The sequence below is a fragment of the Diorhabda carinulata genome, chromosome 12 (genome assembly GCF_026250575.1).
Source record: "Diorhabda carinulata isolate Delta chromosome 12, icDioCari1.1, whole genome shotgun sequence".
NCBI lineage: Eukaryota > Metazoa > Arthropoda > Insecta > Coleoptera > Chrysomelidae > Diorhabda > Diorhabda carinulata.
Genome location: NC_079471.1, coordinates 3,898,240 through 3,923,787, shown reverse-complemented (window position 1 = coordinate 3,923,787; position 25,548 = coordinate 3,898,240). Strand labels below are relative to the sequence as shown.

The following is a 25,548-nucleotide window of genomic DNA, read 5'->3' as shown; positions in this document are numbered from 1 at the left end:
CTGTTACAGCGCTCCAAAGTTGACCGAGTTCGTCAATACTCATGAGAATCCGGCCAAAACGAAATGTTTTAACTTATTTTTGATTTTTATTTTATAGTAAATATATTCTTAGAGAATTTTTGTTGAATTAGTACAAGCAAAATTTTTTAAGAATATATTTACAATGGAAAAAAATCAAAAATAAGTTTTGGCCGGATTCTCATGAGCATTGACGAACCCGGTCAACTTTGGAGCGCTGTAACAGCGTTTGAAATGAATGAAATTAAAAAAATTTTCTTCAAAAGATCATCTACAAGATTGTTCCAGATAATTTTTTTGTACAATATATAAAAAAAAGTTATAGAGCAAAAAAGAAAATTTTCATTATTGCTTATAACTTCTTTAATTTTAAATTTAAGGTAAAAAGTTATATAAACATATGGCGACCCCACAAACTTGAGGTTAAGCTTTTATTGACCCCCCACATGTTTGAAAAATAAAATTGCATCCTTTAAAAAATGCAATATTCGGTCCTTAAATTGTAACATTTCAATGGACTAGGACGGTTATATTTAGATTAAAACAACTTTAAAGAAAGAATGGGCTGCTGAGAGACGCGTTGGTATGCAACGACCTGTGAAGTAAAAACGTGTCACAACCGTTTCTTTTTGCACTACTGCATACACGCTACTAGAACATACTATGCTAATTCCGCAACAGAGTTGCATAAAAATATTTACCATTCTACTAATTTTTAAACCAGTCGATAAGAAACAAAAATCATTCTTTTGCATAACTGCATTTTTTACACAAAAAAGACGTTTGAAATTAAATTTTTCATTCAATTATTATAACTTATAAATATTAAGATACTTAAGATACTGATATTTTATTATTACAACCTATTTTAAACTCCTAAATCTTGTGCCAAGACTATTGCGACGTCAATACAGTCACAACAGCGAAACTTAATCTCATCCTAGTTGACTCGTGCTGTACATGTACCACGTAAATACAGTCACAACAGCGAAACTTAATCTCATCCTAGTTGACTCGTGCTGTACCACGTCAATACAGTCACAACAGCGAAACTTAATCTCATCCTAGTTGACTCGTGCTGTACCACGTCAATACAGTCACAACAGCGAAACTTAATCTCATCCTAGTTGACTCGTGCTGTACCACGTCAATACAGTCACAACAGCGAGACTTAATCTCATCCTAGTTGACTCGTGCTGTACCACGTCAATACAGTCACAACAGCGAGACTTAATCTCATCCTAGTTGACTCGTGCTGTACATGTACCACGTAAATACAGTCACAACAGCGAAACTTAATCTCATCCTAGTTGACTCGTGCTGTACCACGTCAATACAGTCACAACAGCGAAACTTAATCTCGTCCTAGTTGACTCGTGCTGTACCACGTCAATACAGTCACAACAGCGAAACTTAATCTCATCCTAGTTGACTCGTGCTGTACCACGTCAATACAGTCACAACAGCGAAACTTAATCTCATCCTAGTTGACTCGTGCTGTACCACGTCAATACAGTCACAACAGCGAGACTTAATCTCATCCTAGTTGACTCGTGCTGTACATGTACCACGTAAATACAGTCACAACAGCGAAACTTAATCTCATCCTAGTTGACTCGTGCTGTACCACGTCAATACAGTCACAACAGCGAGACTTAATCTCGTCCTAGTTGACTCGTGCTGTACCACGTCAATACAGTCACAACAGCGAGACTTAATCTCGTCCTAGTTGACTCGTGCTGTACCACGTCAATACAGCATTGCTTGTTACTGAATAATAAAAGAAAAATTAGGGTTCTTTGAAAAAATTTTGTTTGTAATTCTTTTTATTCAGACATGTTTCTGTTCTTGACATGAATATATAGATTCGGTTCAACAATTTCTCTCTCATTTTAAAGTTAAATGAGTTAGGTTATATTCCAACGTCAATTATTTTATATATCTTGTGTGTTGCCAAAAACGACAAGAAATAAATTATGTATATTTATATTTAACTTGTGTGGAAGTGAGAAATATAAATCAAATTTATGAATCGGAAAGTGAAAATGAATCATTATATCGCTAGAAATCTCTAAAAGAATTACCCAGAGCTCTATGTTGTTTATTGAACTCATTCTTTAGTGATTTGAATGTTATTTCTTAGAAAATATACCAGTACAGATTTATTTTAATTTATAATATAATAATAAATTTGAGTCAAAGAGCAGATGTTTCCAAAGTAATGTGCAATATTGGTGTCAAAATTTGACAGATGGATTATTTTTGATATTCATATTTTCATTGTGAGTAACTATCATTAAAAAAAATCTTAAGAATTGATTAAATACAAAATACGAGATCTGGTTATTAAATAACGAGGCTGAGCGCCTAGAGGGCGCCCTAGACGGGTGGGGTGAAAACCGAGTAGTGCGTTGGGTATTTAGTTTAGAAAAATTTTACACAAGGAATTACACATGACAAAACTCTGCGAAATTGGTGCCAAAACGAAAAAAAGTAATAAGGAAAATCGAAATTTTCGTAATACTATGTCCAGATTTTATATAGAAAGATCCAAGTAGTGAAAAGTTGCAGCAAATTATTCAATATTTAGGGCAAACATGTAAGGGATTTTATTAAAGATATCTCATTTAGCATGGGACACAAATAACCAAGAAATTAGGAAAAAAACATTATAAGACATACCCTTCAAAGAAAATTAATGTTTGTAACAGAAGTTTCACTTGAAATTTCACAGCAAAGAGAGAACTTTTAAGCGGCTACACCGATTTGTTTACAGTAGCGATAGACAGTGTATTCAAAACAAACGGTTAAACAGTAATAGCTGATGTTTGGCGCGTGCGATTATTAGTTAAGTTTTCATAGTAATATTTATCGAATCAAGTTCCATTCATCGTTTAAAAAAAGAAACAATTTGCTACTATTTTAAATAACAGATCCAATTAGCTATTTCCCGCGGCAAACTTATGAAATGATTTTCCAATTTCGTTCATTAACGTTATTTTTAAAACCTGTTATTATCAGATTAACCTTAATTTGCGATTAGCGTAATTCGCTAACAAAAGTAATTTTTTTTTCATCGACCATTTAAGGGTCGTCGATGACGAATTACGTAATTACTGTTCGGTTATACCTCTTTTCCCGCAGTATTACGTCGAACAGAAAGTTACGAATATAATGTCTCAGGAAAAGCGGGATGATGGATCACTTCCCGCAGATATTTCCATGAAGATCGAATACAAACTCCATTAAAAGGAATATACACGGCGGGATATACATTTTTGCTCCTCGCTTCTTCCCGGTACTGTTCCATCATGTCAATTTATGCTAAATTTTGGCGAATGCGCCTATTTCTCTAACAAGTATTTTTGTAATCTGTTAACATTATGTTGTGGGCGTTTTTTTGAGACAATTTCTAAGAAGGCTTAGAGGTTTCCGGCAAAAGGAAAGTTTTGGTATGATCATACTATTTAAATGAGGCTTTAGCAACCGCAACAATCAGTAAAGAATTTAAATAAATTAGTGTATCAATTATTAGTGAAGAGTTTAATCAAAAGTGATAGTAAATAATGAATAGTTTAGTGCAAATTCACTCCACCGTTCAAAAACTATTAATAGATCATGGTGCGATACAAGATTGTCTACGCGCAACGTTCAGTTCCTTTGGTAAACAGCTTAGCGTGTGATATTGAAGTTAAATCCCTGGGAGATACAGTAAGTGCAAGAGTTGGAAAAAAATCATTTACTTTCAAGAAAAAGATGATCGAAAGTTTTTGGCAACTTTAATTACATTTCCTTTTCGGACGAAGTGGAAACATACTCAAATTAAAACTCAAGAGACTTTTACATACGTCAAAAGTGACGGTTTGGGCAACAATGTTTTTTAAACGACACAATTAGTTCGTTTTTTAAACGACACAATTAGTTCGTATTTGGAACCCTCTTTAAGACCAAAAAGTTGTGTACTCCCCAATTGCTTCTTCTAATCCTCTACAAGGCACAGATTCGTCTGTCTTTGGAGTATTCTTTGTACATTTGGAGCTCGGTTTCCAAGTATACCCAGAGGATGTTCGACTTAATACAGAAGAGAGCAATACAACTTACAGGTGATCCAGAGTTGACGAGAAGCTTGGAAAGCTTAGAGCATAGCAGAAAGGTCGCTGAGCTGACTCTGTTTTACCGATACTACCACGACAGTACTTGGAAGCCTCCTCCAAACCAAAACGTTTGTGTACTACCCAATAGCTTTTAATCCTCTACAAGGCACAGATTCATCTATCTTTGGAGTATTCTTTGTACATTTGGAGCTCGGTTTCCAAGTATACCCAGAGGATGTTCGACTTAATACAGAAGAGAGCAATACAACTTACAGGTGATCCAGAGTTGACGAGAAGCTTGGAAAGCTTAGAGCATAGCAGAAAGGTCGCTGAACTGACTCTGTTTTACCGATACTACCAAAGCAGATGCTCTTCCGAGCTATCCAACATAATACCACCGAGAGCAGTATTTGCAAAACCTACTCCACAGAGTTCGCCATCAGACGCCCAGAATGTCACGTTATCGGGATTCCTTTCTTTGGAGAAGTGTATACCTATGGAATCAGCTAGTTCAAGATCATTATCCACAGGGCAGGCACCGTTCGAACTCCTCGAATATAATGGGGTTCACCCTCTAGTGCTTGCTTTTTACTTAACAATAATTTGCAATGAAACAAAATGAAAATTTTCCTATATCTTTTGCTACGATAGTTACATCGTTTTAAGGATTAGAACAATAGAATACAGATGCAGATAGATGGCGCAGCATCTCGTAGACCCAACGAGAGTTTAGTCGTGGATAGAGAAATGTTCCTAAACAAAATGATCCCTCGAGGAAGATATATTCTATGGCTTTCTTGGGGTTTTCTGTTGACGTGAATAAACCAAGAAGAATATTGAATTATTGGGAAACATTCGGCGCTATCGTCGAATATTTTTAGGAAATCGAATGGCCAAGTTACAGGAATCCTTGTGGCGAGACTTCATGATAATATTATTATAAAAACATTTATAATTCACCTTGTACAAATTTAGTCTTGATCATTGTTAAAGACGACGCGACGGGGCGGTTTAATAGAAAACACTGTAAATTATCTTTAACAAGAAACAAGCCAAAATAAAAATATCTTTCATCAACTCTGGGATTTAAAACAATCACCCTCTCATATTCGTAATTTTCCACCCGTTTAACCGACCTCATTATAGGGACAACGTTCCTAGCATTCAGTAAGGTCAAAATCGATCTCGAGCACAACCTTCGAAGTCCTTGTCCTACATTTCCTCTCTTCTAGCATTTGTTTCTTCTCTCGCACTTTTCTACACGCTATACTGTATCTGTCTACAGCTACTGTTGTAACAAGTTACACTGTTAAAATCTAAAATTCACTGTTGGAATAATATACGCAAAAATTGGTTGGTGCAGATGTTTGGTATACTTTCACATTTCCTTTTTTTCTTATATTTTATGAGCAATTTCGGAAGCGACGTCAATCAAAATGGCGATTTTTCTACTTTATAATGGTGCTATTTGAAAATTTGTGTCTTAAAAATTAAAATTGTTCCAATCCTCTTTACGTTGGAGTGGTTTGAAACATTGTTGAAGGAGGTTTAAAGTCATTTAATTAAGGTCCAATTTTATAAGTGACGTTTCAATTACAAACGTCGGTTTTTCCTACAGACACCGTTTCTTTTCACGTTTTATAGATGGCGCTTACTAACAAACTTCGGTTTAAACGTTACCGGCGGTCTTGGGGTAGTTTAAACTTCAGTTTAACATGAAATTAAGGATCCGGACGTAACTTTTTCAAATTGTTTACATTTTTCAATATTAAAGGGTTTGTGTAGCCCATATTTGAGTAACTTTCCAATAATATCTGATATTTAACAACTGTTATTGAAAAACTTTATCATTTAGAATAAGATGAGATTTAATATTACCACTGGAATATGAGTAACCCGCACGTATATGACGTACGATAAAACGATTGCGATTTCACGATAAAATAAAATAAATTCAATACAACGTTATCCTTAGATTATTTCGTTGAATTTTAATATTTTTAATTGGTTTTCTTGGTAATCGGCCAAATAAAACTTGTAGAAAGTGTTTCCAAAACTATATTTATAAAATAAAAATTGCGTTTAGGCATTTTGCCATTTTCATATTTTCTAATTTTATTATACAACAATTACCGAACTCACCGCTACCTAATCGTTCGACAGTGTGGAAGACGTACCAGAAATTCTTAAAAACGGGCTCTGTTGCCGACGCGTAGCGTTCTGGATAACCGTCTCCTCCACGCATTCCACGAGGATGATTTCGATCGCAGATTGGAATTTTGCAAGAGGTGCCTCGGATGTAGTTTCAACAACCTCAAGCTGAATGACCAGAGTCCTCACGTCTACATTGAAGAAGAATTAAACCTGCCTGGGGTGTGTTTGTGGACAGGTATCCATGCAAGAGTTCTCGTGGATCCGTATTTTTTTAGGGTTTAGCGACGGGCCAAAGTTATATGGAAAAGATCAAAGATTTACGTGGAGGATGCAACACTCCCGAACATCCGTTATTTCAGGCAGGATCTAGGTTCTCCGCACTACGCGATATGTGCGTGGAAGTACCTTAATATTCATTTTGGAAAATGAATAGATAGACGGGGATTCGTTGAGTGGCCCGCACGGTCGTGTGAACTGACATCCTGTAATTTATTTCTGTGGCGCTTTCTCAAAAACCGCGTTTTTGAAAGAGGACTACGCACATAGAATTGGAACCTCTTTGCAGATAGCTTCACATGCTTCGTCGGATCTGCCTCTCCGTTGAAAAACGTTCTCGTAAATGCATTGATCAAGATGGGCATCAATTTGAACACTTACAGTAACCGTTTACCGAATCCCTTTTGTAATTACCTTTAACAAATCTATTTTGACGCTACTAAGTATAGAAGTTCATTTATAATTAACAAAAATTTCAGCTAAAATGCCGTGACTAATAGATACCAATCTTAAGACTATAATTTTATTACCACGATCCTCTCTGCTGGGTTATATACGTATGGTAGGTAGAAATGGGTGAAGAACTTCGATTGAAGATAATATTTTAGATATCCACGACATCGTGTACGAGGTCTGGCTTCGCGCCTAGAGGGCGACCTAGACAGGTGGGGTAAAAAACGAGCAGTGCGTTGGGTACCTAGATATTTTGTCTAAGCACGTCCTAAAAAACGTTTTTTTTTCTCGTACCGAAAACCATGTGTGACGAAAAACAGGAACAATCTCAAATTTCTCTTAAAATTGAAAAAAACTCCGACTGAGTGCTATAAATTGTTGCAAGAGGCCTATGGGGACAATTCTCTAACTCGTGCGCGTGTTTTTGAGTGGTTTAAGCGCTTTAGTGATGGCCGAGAGAGCACTGAAAATGACCAGCGTCCAGGTCGCCCTGTGACTATTTCAACTACGTAAACAGTGACCAAAATCAACCAAATTGTGCGTGCAGATCGCCGAATGAGCATCCGGATGATTGTCGAAGCTGTAAACGTCGATAAAGAAACGGTTAGAAAAATTTTACACGAGACAAAAGTATATGCGAAGTTGGTGCCAAACAATCTGACTCCTGACCAAAAGCTCTTGCGTCAATGGTTCTTCTCAGATTTCCTTGATAGGATAGAAAACTTAGAAAAAGATCTGCTTTGAAAGGGATTCGATTTGAGTCTATGGAAGCGATAAAGCGAAAAACGGCAGAGCTCCTAAAGGCTCTAACCAAAGAAGACTTCCAGCACTGCTTCGATCAATGGAAAAAACTTATGGAAAGGTGTGTCGCGAGGGGAAGGGAGTATATCGAAGGGAATCATTCGAATGTAGAATAATTTTTATAATAAAGCCCTTTTTCGTAACCAGTCTCGTTATTTAATAGCCAGTCCTCGTATATCCTGGAGCGGTTGAGGTGTCGCGTTTTCAGTATGACAAGGAAGGATCCAAACGATACCGCTCCCGATATTTTCGCCTATTTCCTATTTTCAAAGATGAATTCATACCTTAAAGGAAATCATATTGTATTACACACCGTTGGATTTCTTTTTTTGGGGGTGTGGGGGTGGTGTTAGATATTTGAAAGAAAAAGTACATTTCAAAGAAGTTATGTCACCTAATTAGAAAACTTTATGATTGGAGTGTCCTTTACATAAACAAGTTAAATATTTCAAAATCGAATACATCAATTTTGATTATCGCGTCCATTTGCAACGAGTAATTAATATTTAATCTGGATTGCAAACTTGCCACAATCTTGACATATTTATAACCAAGCTTTCATTTAAATTTACAAGTTTTAAATTGAAAAAACCTGTCTGTATGAGAACAATATCTGAAAATAAACGGCCTTGCCCTTCATTCGGATACAAATTTTAATTGTAGTGAAACAATTGATTCTAATTAACAGAACAACGTAATTGTTTTGTCATCTATTCGAACAAATAGTTTCGGAATAGTCCGGAAAATGTAATCACAGTTAACGGCGCCAGCAGCGTTTCAATTCAATTGTTCAGATTTTTATTTTTAATTATCACAAATTTATCACTCAATTCTCGAAAAATATTTGACGTTTTCATCATTTTTATGTAGTACTAATGAGTTTTCACATATAGTGAATAGAGTCTCAACAAGCTTTAGGAAAAGTTTTATTATAGTACGAAGTATTAGAGAAAGGAAACGACCAGTTGGGGAATGGGTGTAGTGTTACCAATTTTTAAGAAAGGATGATGTCAACAATTATAGAGGGATAAAATTATTTTTTATACGACGCCATCTGAAAGTTGTTCGAACTGTATTCAGTTGAGTTGCGTTTTGAGTGTTCCATGTATTGAAAGTGACAGTTCCGTACTGCAAAACACTTTCGGGGCGCTCTGGAGTAGCCACTTCAATTTTGACAGTTGACAGTTTCACTTCGATGATTCTGTATAACCTTAAATTTTTAATTTTCTAAAATAATAATTTATACGCGCTTTCTGGAAGAAATCTTGGATGAATTGTTGGAGAATGTACAGTTAAATATTAGACAACACATGTGGTTTCAACACGATGGGGCATCTGTTCATTTTGCTGCAGCGACAACAACTTAAACCAATTGTTGGCCTCCAAGATCACCTGACTTAAATCCTATCGATTTTTTTACATGGGGCTATATGAAGTCCTTAATGTAAGAAACAATCATCCATCTAATAGCTAGAATTCAAACTGCGGCTGAAATCATTCAATCCCATCCAGATTTATTCTCAAAGACACGTTTTTCAATGACACAACGAGAATTGTGTCTAATTGATTCATGTATTATCATAGGAAGTGGGTAAGCATGCAAAATTTCAAGTTGATTGGTTAACGGGAAGTTAGTTCAATACCGGTTACAAAATTTGTACACTACAAACAAACAGTGTAAGTTCGATAAAGTTTGTTGATAATAAAAACTCATTAATAATTTATTCATTTAGTTTTAATTCAAAACAACGACAATATTTTCCAATTCCCGTTTCTATAAACTAAATTTATAAATTTATATATAGTAGAATCAATTAGTACCATAATTACATCAAAATGATTAACTATCTGTCTGAAAGTGACTTTGAAGTTTAAACTATTCAGTTTTATTAATACATTTTACAGAGACGAATGATATTTAGAAATAGAAAAAAAAACATTCTAGGAATCTTAATCAATGTACAGATTATTTCATTGACCATATGTAAATGTAAACGTTGAAGCTGGCATTTACGAGCTTACGCTCTGGTAATTAAAAATAATAGTCATATCAAAGTACGTTAATAAGAATAAGGTTACGTTAGAAATATATCACACGACATGTGTCATTGATAGTTTCAATCATAATTTATTATAAAAAAAATACATTTTCGCTAACAATACCAAAAGAAAAAATCTAATATTTGGGATAATAGTTTCTGGATTTAATTCAATGTCGCATGGTACTGGGTGAGGAATTTTTTCACCAAATAGTGTTCAAAATAAATTAATTATCAAATAAAATTATTCACTATTGAACAAGGTTTTAATTTGTTGTAAAATGTCTTAATTTGTTGTAAAATCTTTTAATTTGTTGTAAAATCTTTTAATTTGTTGTAAAATCTCTCAATTTATTGTAAAATCTCTTAATTCGTTGTAAAATCTCTTAATTTGTTGTAAAATCTCTTAATTTGTTGTAAAATCTCTTAATTTGTTGTAAAATCTCTTAATAATTTGTTGTAAAATCTCTTAATTTGTTGTAAAATCTCTTAATTTGTTATAAAATCTCTTAATTCGTTGTAAAATCTTTTAATTTGTTGTAAAATCTCTTAATTTGTTGTAAAATCTTTTAATTTGTTGTAAAATCTCTTAATTTGTTATAAAATCTCTTAATTTGTTGTAAAATCTCTTAATTTGTTATAAAATCTCTTAATTTGTTGTAAAATCTTTTAATTTGTTGTAAAATCTCTTAATTTGTTATAAAATCTCTTAATTTGTTGTAAAATCTCTTAATTTGTTATAAAATCTCTTAATTTGTTGTAAAATCTTTTAATTTGTTGTAAAATCTCTTAATTTGTTATATAATCTCTTAATTTGTTGTAAAATCTTTTAATTTGTTGTAAAATCTCTTAATTTGTTATAAAATCTCAACATCTTGCTTCTTCAACGCCAACTAGCACATAATTACCGGCGATCACGTCTAAATATTCAATCCATTTGACTATAGTTTCAGCTGTTTGAAATTTTTCTATATTTATCGTTATTTTTTTTTATATATCGTAGTATAAAAGTATTTAAAATTTTGAGGTTAGGTGTCATTTGAATTTTTGAGGTTACGTGTCATTTGAATTTTTGAGGTTAAGTGTCATTTGAATTTTTGAGGTTATGCGTCATTTATGTGGTTAGACGCTATTCATTATGATTCCGATTATTCCCACTGACCTCCCAATCCAATTGAATAGGGTTCATTTTCCCGTCAAGCCTGTTCGCGTGTGTTTAAAGTCCGGAATTTACACATAATTGCGCCCGACGGAAAAACTATTTATTTTTGTCACAGAGAAATATATTTTCCCGTTTATTGTTTTATTTCGAAAAGTATATTTCAAATTTTTGAAACTTCATTGTATGTAGTAATTTTGGAAAATTGATAATAACAACCGAGCAATGAAATTTAGTTATTATATTGATTAATTTGTATTGTAATGATACTGATTTAGTGGCATCAATGCGAGCGATGCCGCGGCTAAAAGCTACTGTATATAAATAAATTTAGAGCATTGATACAGCATACTAATTGTTTTTTTTTTATTTGATATAAGCGATAATATGATTAGTTAAAAATGATGTCGTTGATAACAGTAAATTAAATAAATTAGATACACATTGGTTTCAAAATTTGTTAAAACTTTTTCAAATACGAATCTAAAAATATACTTGAATGTTTATTCTGACGATCTTTGTCCTCAATATTATTACTTGATGTTTAATTTGTTTCGTTAATTTTTCGTTTATCCACATTCCATTTTGGTATTCTTATTATTTTGTCAACCATTTTACTGTTTCAAGTTTCAAGATGTTTATTTTGATTATTCTTCATTGTCGTTACAAACACTAGAAGAAGAAAACTTTTGGTATTTGGACGAAACTTTGGTTGAGCGGTTGAGCCATTAATAATTTCAGTCAACAATTCGGATACTGATAGCAACTATTCCGACGTTTTTTTCTTGCGAACTTCCGAAAAAAATTAATGAAAATCGACGTAATTTGAAGTGGAAAATTATTTTTGATGTCTCGAATCAAAATCTCTGTTTGGGCTACCCAAAATTTTAAAAAAATCATAAGAATACGATGGAAACTCGACGCAAAAAACGAGCTTCATATTTTTTTGCATTCATTTACTGCGCCAATTAACCGAATTTGATTTTTTTAAATTTCTAAGAATAGTTGAACTTTTTGATAAGGTTGAGCTTGCCTCAAGAAACATCTAGGAACGTCGAGGCAAGATGATTTCGGCGCTCGATTCTCTCGGCGTTAAAATTCGTTAACGTATTTACTGATTTACATAACTGGCGCAGTCAACGAATTAAGAAAAAATAACCTAGAGCTCGTTTTCTGCATCGTTTTCGTTGACAGCGGCGGCAAGTTTCCACAAACATACATCAATTATGCCATTAAGCCATTGAAAGTCATTTTCGGACAATTTTTTTCGATGATTTTTAGTTCAGACCGCAAAAATCTAGACGCGTACCTTATGGGGTTTTTCACATGAATTTTCCGGCACTTTCGATCACTTGTTGCGAAGGTTTTCCGGCTTGCAAAGCTTCTTGCGATATTACAGCGTTCTTATTCGAGGTTCAAACTTCAAGTTACCATTTTTTCTGCGCCGATCTTAAGAACTGGTGTTTGGTAATGTGGTAAGTTTGTTCTACCGGTTTACAAGTTGAAATGGCGCGCTAGTTACCGATCCTTTTTGCGATAAAAGATAACAAAATTAAAGTCCAAATATCTTGAGAGCCGGAATGGTTTTGTATACTATTATCGTTAATTTTATAAAATGCGACATTTTATTATTTCGTACGATGTCGATCTTTTTAATTAATCATTGGGAGGTTTAAAATATTCTGTCTTTATCGGGTACTCCTAGATCCATAGATTACGTTGTTTATAAACAATTATGAATAACTTTCTTTCTATAAAAATTTACTTTCAATATTTGGTGACCTTGTAATAGTTCGACTTTCTGTAGGTTATTTTATACAATGAGGTAGTTTATGTGCGTACGTGTTGTTGATCATGTAGTTTCAGAATATTTCATGAGATTTCTTATCAACTATATATCAAAGAATTTCTTGGAGTCGAAACTTTAGTAGATAATTAACAGTTTTAAAGTTTCACTATTGCCTAAATAGTAGTTTCGTATTCTGCATCTACAGGATATAACAATTCTATGACAACTTCGGTATATGGATTATTTCCAGCCCTTAAACACATTGATATGGTCACTGTAAAACCGATTCGGAGCGGCAACATCGACCGAATTTTTCTGGCATCGGACGAATGTGATTCGTTATTTAAAAACTATTTCAAATGAAAACGACCAAAATACTGCTAAAATCTCATACATCGCCATTCCAAATTATTTTTATTAGACGCATTATTACTTTCATTGAAAAAGGAAGTTTCCAAACTATCCGAACATGGAAAATCGGTGTTTAAACAAAAAAAAACGATTACCAAAGCCCGTCGCAAAGAGAGGCCGATTCGAGAGGATTGTTGTGTGCCTGATGAATTTATGACGGCTTAGTGTACATCGAAATCATTCCAGATGGACGAACGCTCAATGCCGAGATACCAACCACAATAGCGGTTTTAGCTACTCTAAACAACTGTTCCATGTTATGTACACCTGTTCCTATATTTTGCCCTTCATTATAAGCTCTATACGAGGTCTGGTTATTAAATAACGAGACTACGCGCCTAGATGGCGCCCTAGACGGGTGGGGTATCAACTAGTGCGTTAGGTATCTAAATATCTTGTCTATGCACGACCCAAAACACTTTTCTGTCACTATTATAGTAATTGTTCAGTAGCGGTTTGAAGCGAATGTGTTTTTTTCTCGTGCCGAAAAGCAGGAGCAACGTATCAATATTAAATTTCTCGTTAAATTGAAAAAAACTCCGACTGAGTGCTATGAATTGTTGCAAGAGGCCTATGGGGACAATTCTCTAACTCGTGCGCGTGTTTTTGCAGCTAAAAAAAAGGTTAGTAAAATTTTACACATGATAAAAGTATGTGCGAAGCTGGTGCCAAAAAATCTGACTCCTGACCAAAAGCTCTTGCGTCAACGGGTCTGCTCAGATTTCCTTGAAAGAATAGAAAAAGATCTGATTTGAAAGGGGCCCGGTTTGAGTCCAAAAAACGTATGGAAAAATGGAAAAACTGTTGCTAATCTTTGAGATTTTATCGAAGAAATATTCAGGTTTAATTAACCGAAAGCGGATTCTTACAAGATACTGCTAAACCACATAATGCGAAAGTTACGACGGATGAGATCGAATTTTGTGGTATTAAACTCCGACCATATCCAACAGTGATTTTGGAACCTACACCACCAGATTATTATTTATTCAGATATATAGCGAATCTCTTGCGTGGGAAAAATTTTAATCCAAAGGAGACATTGAAAACGAAGTAAATCTAACACAACCTCAAGAATGGTTTTATCAATTTTCTAAACGATTGTTATTTGCCTTTCTTATTTATTTCGGAAGCATCAACGTATCCCACAGCCACAGTAGTTGATATCTCCAACCACCGTGACATATCAATGCAGCATCTAGTAACAATGTTGACTATTTAGCGTATTTTTCCCATCGAGAGCTTCGTTTACCCAACGCCCGACACAAAGTTCTTTCTTATGTAGAATTCAATCAATTGTGAACGAAATTACTTCTGTTATATATTCGTTAGACCTTATATACTTCCTCGTCCTAATTGCTTGTGATCACATTTCTATATTTTACCTTCAACACTTGAATGGATTTGTGGTTTCAGTCCCCGATGATAAATACAGTATTATATATTATAAATAAGTAAGAAAAATATTAAAGATAGTACACTTGGTGGTTTTTTGCCACAGTCCCACTAAAAAAACCGCTCGTAAACTACTTGATTTTGCATAGATTTTTATTAACGCACTGATCATTTTGAACAATGTATTTGTTTTTAAAAATAGACGTATTTGAAATCATCACGTTATTCTGCCTTACGAACGTAATTTTAAAAAAGTTTATTGATTCTACACCACGCAAAAAAATTTCTAAAAACGTTGACTTAATGCCCTTACTGCTGCTGAAATCTTGATAATTTTGTCTGATTTTCCATGAAATAAACTGTATATGGTAACGTTAGATATTTGTCTTATTTCTGGAGACGTACCAACGTAATAATTCATCTTCAAAATCTGAATACAGCACAAAATTTAGAAGGGTCTTATATTTGCCAATTTCCATGCCCATTACGCCTCCAATTTCATATTTACTTTCCCCAAACCGAATTCTGCTGGTTTCGAGTCGGATGTAATGAAAGACTCGCCTTGGCTTAATTAAATTTTAACTAGAATTTAGGGCGGTTTTAAGTAATGCCTTTACAATGCTCCTAACGTTCCCTGCCTCAATCAGTTTATTCTCGTGCAGCAGAATTCTCGTCTGTTTTTGGAACAATAACATTAGAGAGAAATATTTGGTAAAATTATCCAGTCAGCGTAACGGACTTTATGATCATCAATTACAGATATCTCCAAATACTATCAGGAAGATAGTTATAAATATTACGAGGGTTGTTTCTTATTTTTCAACCTCTGATCTGTAGAGAAAATACGTGTGATTAAGCAAAAAATATTGAGACATACGTATCTGTGTATATCTTTGCAATAACTTCTTCATAAATGATAGCCGTCAATGATTGGAAATGAGTTGTGAAGGTTTCTTTCAGCTCTACGTCAATTTAGAAGATCCACCCTCCAAGCCACTGCCACATCTCAGGGAAAAGATGAAAATCACTCGGTGCTAGGTCGGGATTAGGTGGAGGTTTGTATTCTTGGAGATTTAGCTCCGACTGACAAAATATTTAATAAAAATAGTAGAAACTAAGTATGTCTTTTTGTCTTTCGTGTAACAGTTATTGGGAAAAATTGTCATGTAAACCAAATTTCGAAATCAATTCCAAACAAGTCAATTCTGAATATAACGATACCAAATTTGAGATTATTCTTACAACTCGTTGAGTATTTCATTGAATTTTTTAGAATGTCTAAACGTCAAAATGAATTATAGACGGGGAGCTGGGTACAAAAAACAGGGTCGATAAGGTGCGCGCCATTTCAGCTTGTAACCTAACTTTTTTTTTTAATTCATTTACTGCGCCAATTATCAATTGATTTTGATCAAATTTTTCTTAAAACTTCTGGGAATAGTTATACTTTTTGATAAAGTTGCTCAGTATTGAGTAACAATTCGTGGTGCCCCAAGAAACTGCTCTTAGTTGAGCCCTAAAAACCTAATAAAAAAATTTTCGCGCGCGCACGTTACGAGGTTTTTCCGCCAATTTTTTCGTTCGGGAAAACCGACTAGCATTTTCATATCCGACCTGTGCTGGCCTTAAGAAGTGGCGTTTGGTGATGTACTAAGTTGGGGCCGCCAGTTTACAAGCTGAAATGGCGCGTATCTTATACCCTGTTTTTGTAGCCAGCTCTGGGACTATTAGATCAAAAACAATTTTTTGATCATATATCCAACTCACACTGTATGTATGTTTTTTGTAATCAATATTTGACTAACTTCCCGTTAACGAATCAACTTAAAATTCTACATGCTTACTTACATCCGACAATATATGAATCAATTAAAAATCTACTAATTAATTGATCAATTAGTGGTAATTAATTAAGTTGATATTTCATATAGAGAAATTTATTCATGGTTTTTGCTATTTTTATTCATATTAACTCAGTTCAAAGATTTACTTAAACTTTATCAAGAAAAATCAAAATAAAATATTTTAAACATCGTTCCCTGCTAATTAAATTACGGGGTGGTTTAGAAACAAAAAAATAATAATAGTAGGATGAAACCCATTGATAAAGGAGAAGAATATGATAAAAATGAAAAATAATTTACGGGGATCTAAGGTCAGGAAGGAGAAGGGGGTGAGTTTTAAGGGTAAAAAGCGGTTTATCTCGATTTCCTACAAAACTACAAGTCCTATCGAAAAAAGTAAAATGACAAAGTTATAGGTGATGAAAAGTTCTACAACTTTTGTATTTGCACTTTTCACACATAAACTCAAAATTTATTTGTAAAATGAAAAAAGTATATAGACTGTATACTTTCTAATAGACTAGTATTTTTCAAGCAAAACACTACCCGGACTGGGAATCATTCGGATTGGTTACAAAACGCAAAGCTGATCTAAAAAATGTCATACAAAGTATTGTGAAATAACAAAGTAACAGTATAAATTATTTTTAACAAAACCTCTGGTTGGGAGAGAGAGAGAAATGCTGTATTGTCGAAAAATTGTTACAATTTGTAAAGAAAAACTAATTTGATTTCAATTGGCAAGTGATTGTGCATTTTTTTGCATTGTAAAATATTGAGCCCTCAACTAATTCTGAACGTGGAGTAGGTAGGTAAAGATTCCTAAGTGGATAGCTGCGCAACGTCCTTTCTGAAATTGGAGATGAATTTTTAATCTTTTAAAAAAATTCCTGCAGTGAGCCTTTAATTCAAATAGTCCATTCTATTAAACACAGACTAGCGAATAGCGAATCAGAATATAGAGAAAATAAATGATATATTTCAACGCCAACATTTCCTCTGGATGACATTATTATCTCGGATCGATTAACATCATTGATTAATGGAAATTTACACATACAACACGAACTTTATAAAAAACTGTATTGATTAAGTGACGAGTCGTGCTTTGTTCTATTCATGATCTTCGTTTCTAGTGTATTAAGTTGTTGGAAAAAATAATTGAAAAGGAAACATACTGGAAACTGAAATTTTAATGGTAGATAGTCGTTCATCATCATCTTGTGTACAGAATTAATGCAGGATTACTAAAAAAGCACAAATGAAACGAGAGGGAATTATAAGGAAACACGGGACGAAAAAGAAATTGATGGGAGAGGTAACATCAGAATTGAGAAGAGTCAAATTATTCGAGGCTTTAGAATTAATAGAAAATTATTGGATAAATGAAATCATTTGGTGAAGGTTTCAACTTCATCATCTTTTTCTGTTTACATAAAAGTTTTACGATGAAAATTGCCTGGAATTCTGGAAAATGTATTTGGAATACGAGGAGAAAATCCCGAAATTCAACTGATTTATGATTTGTCAAGAAGACAGAGAAGTTTTTAAAACGCGTTCGCCGAAAAGTAAGTTTCGAAAGAAGTTTTTTACTACGTAATTATTCAAAAGGACAAAACAAAGTGTTTCAAAATGCATCAAGAGGCATTAGAAACGAGTCATTTCACTGAAAAAGTGAAAAAAACTCATACAAAATCTTTTTCATTTTTACTACGGGAATGTATTGAGAGCGGACCAAGCGTGGTTCTACTAAAACGATTATTGTGCATAGATTAGGTTAGATTTTTCTGCAGTTTTCAAGGTTTTCACTCCGAATCAAACGCAAAAAAGGGGGTATGAATATGATCTGCCAATTCACTCAGTTTTCCACATTTCCAACATCACAAATAAGGTAATAAGTCTTACCAAAATGACACTCGAACATACAAAAACGAAGATAAAGGCAAAACAAAGAATATAAAGGCCAACTCGGGATTAAAACAGGAAGATCCTTCATCCACTACGCTATTAAATCTAGTATTAGAATGGATAGTTTGAACACAACAAGGACACTAAAAACAACTGCTGGTATAAATAGACAATGTAGTTGGAAAACGTGCTGAAGGAAATTTGCAGAGCAGAGAAACGGCAGAGAAAGTGAATCTACGAACCAATGAAGATACATCGAAGTTTATGATAATGACAACACCACAAAGGAAAAGAACAATGAGAATTTTTTAATACAACTAAATGAAAGAAAAATTCAAGAGCTTAGAACAAGTTCAAAGTTATGTATATCTTGGGGTCGTTATCAAGGAAGACGTTGACGAGGGAATAGAGGCGAAACTTGGATTCTTATCAAAGAAGAGGAAGGGAAGTTAGATATAGAGGGAGAGGAGGATACTAGGAGGTAAAAAGGAGGGAGAATTATGGCTAAGAAGAACAAGTAATGAATTTATTTGGAGAAGCAGATCTAAGAAAAATAATGAGATCCAAGAGAATAGAGTATCTGGGTCACGTACAGAATATTCCAGATTTTTGGGCAACAGCAAAAATTATGGACAAAGGAAAAAGGAGAAACAAGAAAAAGGGAAAAATGGTACGCAGAGGTGATGGAAGATCTACAAAAAAGAGAGGAATTCAGGACTGGAAAACGAAAGCAAAAAATAGGAAAGAATGGGAAGGAATCTCTTCCAAGCTATGGGTCTAAAAGATCTGCGTGTAGCACCTATGTACATTCAAGATTTCTAAGTCTCTAATTCGAAGAAAGGTGAAAAATTTGAGGATATAGATTCAACACAAGAAAAACTAAAATACAACCAGCCAAGATCATCATCATATATCGGAAAAAACCTTTTGATAATTATTTGGACTCGCTCCAAAAAATTTTTCACCACCTGGAAACTATGTCATTAGGTAGAATTAGATAATTAAAGGGGGGGAGACATGTTTCATGGGATTTCATCGAAAAAAAAACCTTTTTAGGTATAGGTATAGCTTAAATTCGAATAATAAAGTGACAAGGAGAATGGAAAGTGCGCTGGGTAGAGACGACTAAACGTTAACCAAATTATAAACACTCCTCCCCCTCGCCTCTTTTTGCTACCTTCTGAAATGTATGATCAACGATTTTGAAAGAAATTCATTGATTTATCATGTGTAAGTTGTGCCATGTAATGTCTAAAATAATTGAAATAATATGTCTCCTCCGCCTTTAATTATCTAATTCTACGTAATGACATAGTTTCCAGGTGGTTGAAAAATTACCAACCCTATTTTTCCACTTTACAAACGGTGGAGAACAAACGATTCGGTTAATAGGAAAGTAACAGAGTTTTGTACATTATCAATAAATGAAAAATGTCACACATTACATAAATTTTGTAATACACCATACTAAAAATAAAAAAGAAATAATCAAATATAAAAATGATATAATAAACAATATAAATAAATAAAATAGACTCACTGCCAACTAATGCCATCTCTTAGTAAAGCGTGTAAGCCTCGGAACGAGAGTCTGGCTCCTACAGAATTCGATCGTTGTTCTCGACACTCGCCACCAGAATGCGCTGACATTCTGTCTGCGCAACACTAACTTAAGCACAAACAAAAAATAAAAAATCTGAAAATAAAAATAACGCAAAATAATAAAAAAGAAATAAATAAATAAATCAATGAAATAAAAATACGTATAAAAAACATTCCAGAAAATCTATTTTAACAAAAAAAGCGATGTTATAGTACGGAGGACTATAAAAAATGAGAAACCAAAGAAGGAATATATTTTATATAGATGAAATATGGATAAACGAGGACATAAACTAAGGCGCAGATTAATAATAGTATACGAGGCGATACCCAAAAGTAACCGGAATAGCATTGCCATGGGTGGAGCTTTTGTAGTACTGATTTCTGCCTGCTAGAGCCTGCCTAGCGCAACTCGTCGCCAGTTCAGTGCCGCGCGGGCCGTTACCACGTTCTGTTCGTCACTAGTGACCGTATTTGCTAGTGCTATTTCACTGCTGCTTCGTTTTTTTTTATAATGGCTGTGAAATTTTGTTTTCTACTCGGTAAAAACGCTGCTGAAACTGTTTTAATGTTAAAAAAAGGCTTACAAAGATGATGCTATGGGGAAAACTCGATTGTATGAGTGGTTTTTTCGATTTAAAAATGGCGACATGTCGATTGATGACATACCTCGCTCTGGACGTCCATCAATTGCCCGAATCGATGAAAATGTTGAAAGAATTCGAGAGCTTGTGCGTACAGACCGTCGACAGACAATTGATCAACTATCTGAAATCAGTGGAATATTTTGGAGCTCGGTTCAGCAAACAGGTGACTGGTTCTTCCACCATAACATCGCACCTGCACACTCAGCCATCACTGTTAGCCAGTTTTTGGTTAAAAATAACATGGTGTCGATGCCCCACGCACCTTAGTCGCCTGACCTGGCTCCGTGCGACTTTTTCTTGTTTCCACGCATGAAAAGGGGCATGAAAGGACGACGATTTGAAGACATCAAGAAAAGAACGAGACAGGAGCTTGCAGCCATCTCTAAAGATGAGTTCAAACAATGTTTCGAACAGTGGAAGCACCGCTGGGACAAATGTATTACTTGTAATGGAGAGTATCTTGAAGGGATAACATTAAAAAAATAGTTATTTACATAACAAGTGTCTAAAGTAGCCTGTGGCTAATGCGACAATAACATAAAAGGCCTCTACGCACGAATTGCATACAAGATTTTTTCTACTAGCGAAAATTTTATCCAAATACATGTTTAATTAGTAATTTTCTTCACGCATTAGTGCGTATATAAGATGTATTTATTATTATTTTGAAGTACATTTTCTTCGGGATTAGAACAATTAACAAAACAACAGACGAATTCAATAAAAATCGGAATGAGTGCAACTCGTACCTGGGACCTTAATAATAACTTTATTTATTAAAATGTGAAAGTTGAAACAATATTACTCGTAAAATGATCAAGCCACTCATTGGCCTAACTTGGTTACTAACTGATTATTATAGTTCTTGCAATATCAATTGCAGACGATAGTAATGCAAGGAACAATCAATTTTTCATAAATACGCAAGGAACTCATACCAAATCAAGAAAAATAATGTTTACTCCCCGTATAAAATTCGGTAAACATCTAACAAACCATCAATCCACGTGGGCTCATCATCTCCACTGTTTACCAATGAAAACATCGAATCGTAAACATATATATTGGCCGAAGCTATCGGAAGGGGTATGTACACAATTTCTTTGAAATATTCCTACCAGACAGTCTGCGATAAGCAGTGGAGTCGCTAGGTGAGATTCATTTAATTCGTAAATACGGCGTTCTTTAGACCATGGGCGAATGAAGACAATGAAATTGCACAGTGTAGTGTGTGTGTGTAGTGTAGTAAATAAATTTTTCATTTATCGAGTGTTCACGAAAGGAGTTGCTGTGGATTATTCACAGAACCGAAAAACATGTAAAGAAAAACTAAAATCAGTTGACAAAGATTTTATACGTAGGACAATTTATAGTTTATATAAGGAGTTGCGAAATTAGAAGTAATACAGTAAAATGTAGGAAATTACCCAGAATACATTTATACCAGTTTAGAAACATTGAGTCAAATTTTGTCAGCATGTGGTTTTAAACAGAAAAAATCGAAAAAACGGATGCCAATAACCGAATCGTCAAGGATAGTTCGATAAAGACAAGATTGCGTCAGATAAAAGTCTACCGAAGTTCTAATAGACGAATGGGGTACAAAACGGGCTCAGTTCACGTCTGGTACCCTGTTTAAACCAAACGCCCTTAAAGGAAGGTACATTTTACTCGTCTATTTATGTTTTATATTTTAATATTCAGTTGTAACAAGTTGAAGAGATACTTGACTACAAAACAATGTGGCATAGCGGAATGTATTACAAGGAAGTGGCCTCGTTTATGTGAGTCAGTAAATTTGAAAAAATTCTTCTTAAATAAGAAAAATTGATTGATATTCATTAACACAACTATCTTCATTAGCAAGAGAAAAGACTGATGTTTAAAAATAAACACCATCTACGTGTGTAATTTCAATTATTTTCTAACATAAACGAGATATATTATCATGGCAGTAAAGTTTGCTGTAATAGGTTAATATTTACGATAATAGTTTCATGGTCGCACAACAACAGTCCAAAACCAGTAGCATTAATTATTAATAATTTACAGGATGTTTCAAATTCAATAGAAAAAACGATAGTTTTGAATTTTATACAATACAGTATCTGTTAATTTATATTATAATTAGACGATAAAACAAATTACTCGTTATCAACATTCCAGGACAATTCTAAATCGTTTTTCAAGTTCCAGGTTGTCCAGAACGAGTAGGAAATTTACTAGCCGGTTTTATTAGGCTAATAAATGATCCGAATACATTTTATGAACTCGATTTTTTCCAGCGCCTGTACTATAAAAATATTTTATCAATACTATCAGTACAAGTGTTTGAATGATGTTGCTTTAATGTTCTTTCAATTAAACTTGTGGCTTCTTTTAATGGATAACAATGGAAATATTAATCTGTTTGTCTATATCCAATAAAAAAGTTGAAACGTCGACATAACAACTACCGAGTGTTATATTTAAAGTGATTTAACAAAGTTTATATTCGATTTTTCACAATCTTCATCATTACGCATTATCTTTAGTTGCGTTAAAATTAATTATGAAAATTTCGTTCTACGAGATTAAAAATTGGACTCAAAATAATTTGAATATTCGAAACTATAATATGGTTTAAAAATTCCAAGATTATTTGAAAGGTTAAGAACTTAAACAAGAGTCTTTTTCTATTAAAAATATCTCTCATGCAAATGCAAGTTTAAGGTTAGAAAGTCAATAGACGTCAGATCTGGTGGATAAGGTAAGTGGTAACCAATGGTAGACAGGAAATGGGATTGGATATAAATATTACTAAATAAAAGTTTATGGTCTTGAGCCTCTTAATACGTCACTAAAAATAAATGGACGGAACTTCAAGAGGATCTTCAATTTTAAATGGATACTACATCACCGAGCCACTAGACCGGATAAGGAAATTAGATGCAGGAATGATTCGGCCCGTGTAAGTTTGAGAATTGAGACAAAAAATGATTAAATATTATATTTTGTCTATGGTGTTGTACGGCGCCGAAATTTAGACACTGAAAGTTACTACAATTAACTGTACAAGGTCTGGCTATTAAATAACGAGACAGGTTACGAAAAACGGTTTTATTATAAAAATTATTCTATATTCGAATGCTCCCCTTCAATATACTCCCCTCACCTCGCCACACACCTTTCCATACGTTTTTCCATTGATCGAAGCAGTGCTGGAAGTCTTCTTTGGTGAGCGCCTTCAGGAGCACTGCCGTTTTTAGCTTTACCGCTTCCATAGACCCTTTCAAAACAGTTGTTATCTTCGGAGACAAAAAAAAAGTCGCACGGAGTCAAATCTGGTGAGTACGACGAGTGTTATGGGCAAATGCGTTGTCCTGGTGCAAAGTCTACCAGTTGGGCCGTTTTTTACGAACTCGTTCTCGCAGTGTTGCCAAAACTGACAAATAGTAAGTCTGGTTGACAGTCTGACCCATTCAGTCATCAACTTTAATGTCGAAAAAAACGATTAACATTGCCTTAAATTGCCTCAAAAACACGCGCATGAGATAGAAAATTGTCCCCATAGGCCTCTCGCAATAATTTTTAGCACTCGGTCGGAGTTTTTTTCAATGTAACGAGAAATTTGAGATTGATACGTTGCTCCAAGCTCTCCACGATATTACGCGAGGAAATGCAAGAAGGTGGACTGTGCCAATCGCCTCGCTTCCTCTGTCACTCGGAGGTAAGTCAAACAACATATCTAATATATAACCTACCGGAGCTGATTCGAACCTGGGACCATTATCATTGATTTAGGTTAGGTGGATTTTACAGTAGTCGTACCAGTTTGAGTACATTCCAATTGTTTCTCTATCTAATCGTTTGGAAGTGTGTATATCTTCGTTCTGTGGATCGATTTTGAAAACTCGTTATTTCCATCGAGTATTGAATAATTGAATTGATTATTTTGTAATCTGACGTCTTTATCTATGGCTTTAACTGATATTAATTTAGTACCGATGCTAACTCCTTTGGATACTTCGGTTTCTTAAAAATTCCGGTGCATCGTTACCATCTTGTACAGTTATTATTACTTGATCTTCGTCGGTGTCTTTACCACGTATACCTTTTGCTTTTTCAGCCATTACTGTTAATACTGTACGACTCTGAGTTTTCCTATCGAGATTTCTTGAGACTTTTATCGTACCGGTTTCTGCGTTGATGCTAAATCCTTTATCGTTACTCCGCTATCTTGGTCTGTGGCTTGAACTCTACCGACACTTGTTCCTACTTCGGATGATTTGGATACTTTGTACCTGTGATGTGTACTTTAACGATAGTTGTACCATACGTAGAAAAATCGGGACGGGAATTTATAAGGTTTGTTCCAACTTGTTAGTAGTTATCGGAAGCGTTTATTTTCTGCGCAATCCCCGACTATGCACGGTTCTTGTAACAGTATTTGCTATCAATCAAGTATCGAAAAGACCGTCCCGGTTGGAACTCAAAACAGAATGGTTCGTATAACGGCACAGAATCGTCACTGTACCAAGGGCGGTTTTTTGATTGGTTGGAACGAACCTATAATAAATGTGCTCGCCAAGACTCGTGTCGAGAGCCTCTAGAGCGTGAGTTTGGACCGGTCATAGAAATTTAGTGTCTGAAAACCAAATTATAGTGAAAATCTGATTGTATTTACAATATAGGGTTGTTTAAAATAAACCACTAAATATTTAAATCTTTTTAAATAGTTATTGTTATTTTTTATAACGAAATCGAAAAATAAACACTTTTACAAATTAAAAAACAATCTTATGTTTACAAAATATAAATAAACAAAAGTTTGTTGAACCAAAAGGAATCTATAATCATCAACTGACCTACACCAATCGTGTATGATGTATAAATAAATGGAGTCTACAGTTTTTATACTTAAGTTTAAAGATATGACAACACTGTTGTGAATATGTCAAATATGACATTGTCATAAT

At 34.2% G+C, this 25,548-nt stretch overlaps 1 protein-coding gene across 14 annotated transcripts in view; it reads right to left on the bottom strand.

Annotated features, from left to right (window-relative positions):
• LOC130900174 (TLD domain-containing protein 2) overlaps window positions 1-25,548 on the bottom strand; it is a 200,327-nt gene that overhangs the window by 159,317 nt on the left and 15,462 nt on the right. For 7 of the 14 annotated variants that reach the window (XM_057810587.1, XM_057810589.1, XM_057810588.1 and 4 more), the window contains exon 2: window positions 19,882-20,037. The exons of the other annotated variants lie outside the window; for them this stretch is intronic. In XM_057810587.1, the coding sequence (XP_057666570.1) occupies window positions 19,882-19,991 (110 nt within the window). In that variant the 5' untranslated portion in view covers window positions 19,992-20,037. The remainder of the gene's footprint in view (window positions 1-19,881; window positions 20,038-25,548) is intronic. 14 annotated transcript variants of the gene reach the window in all.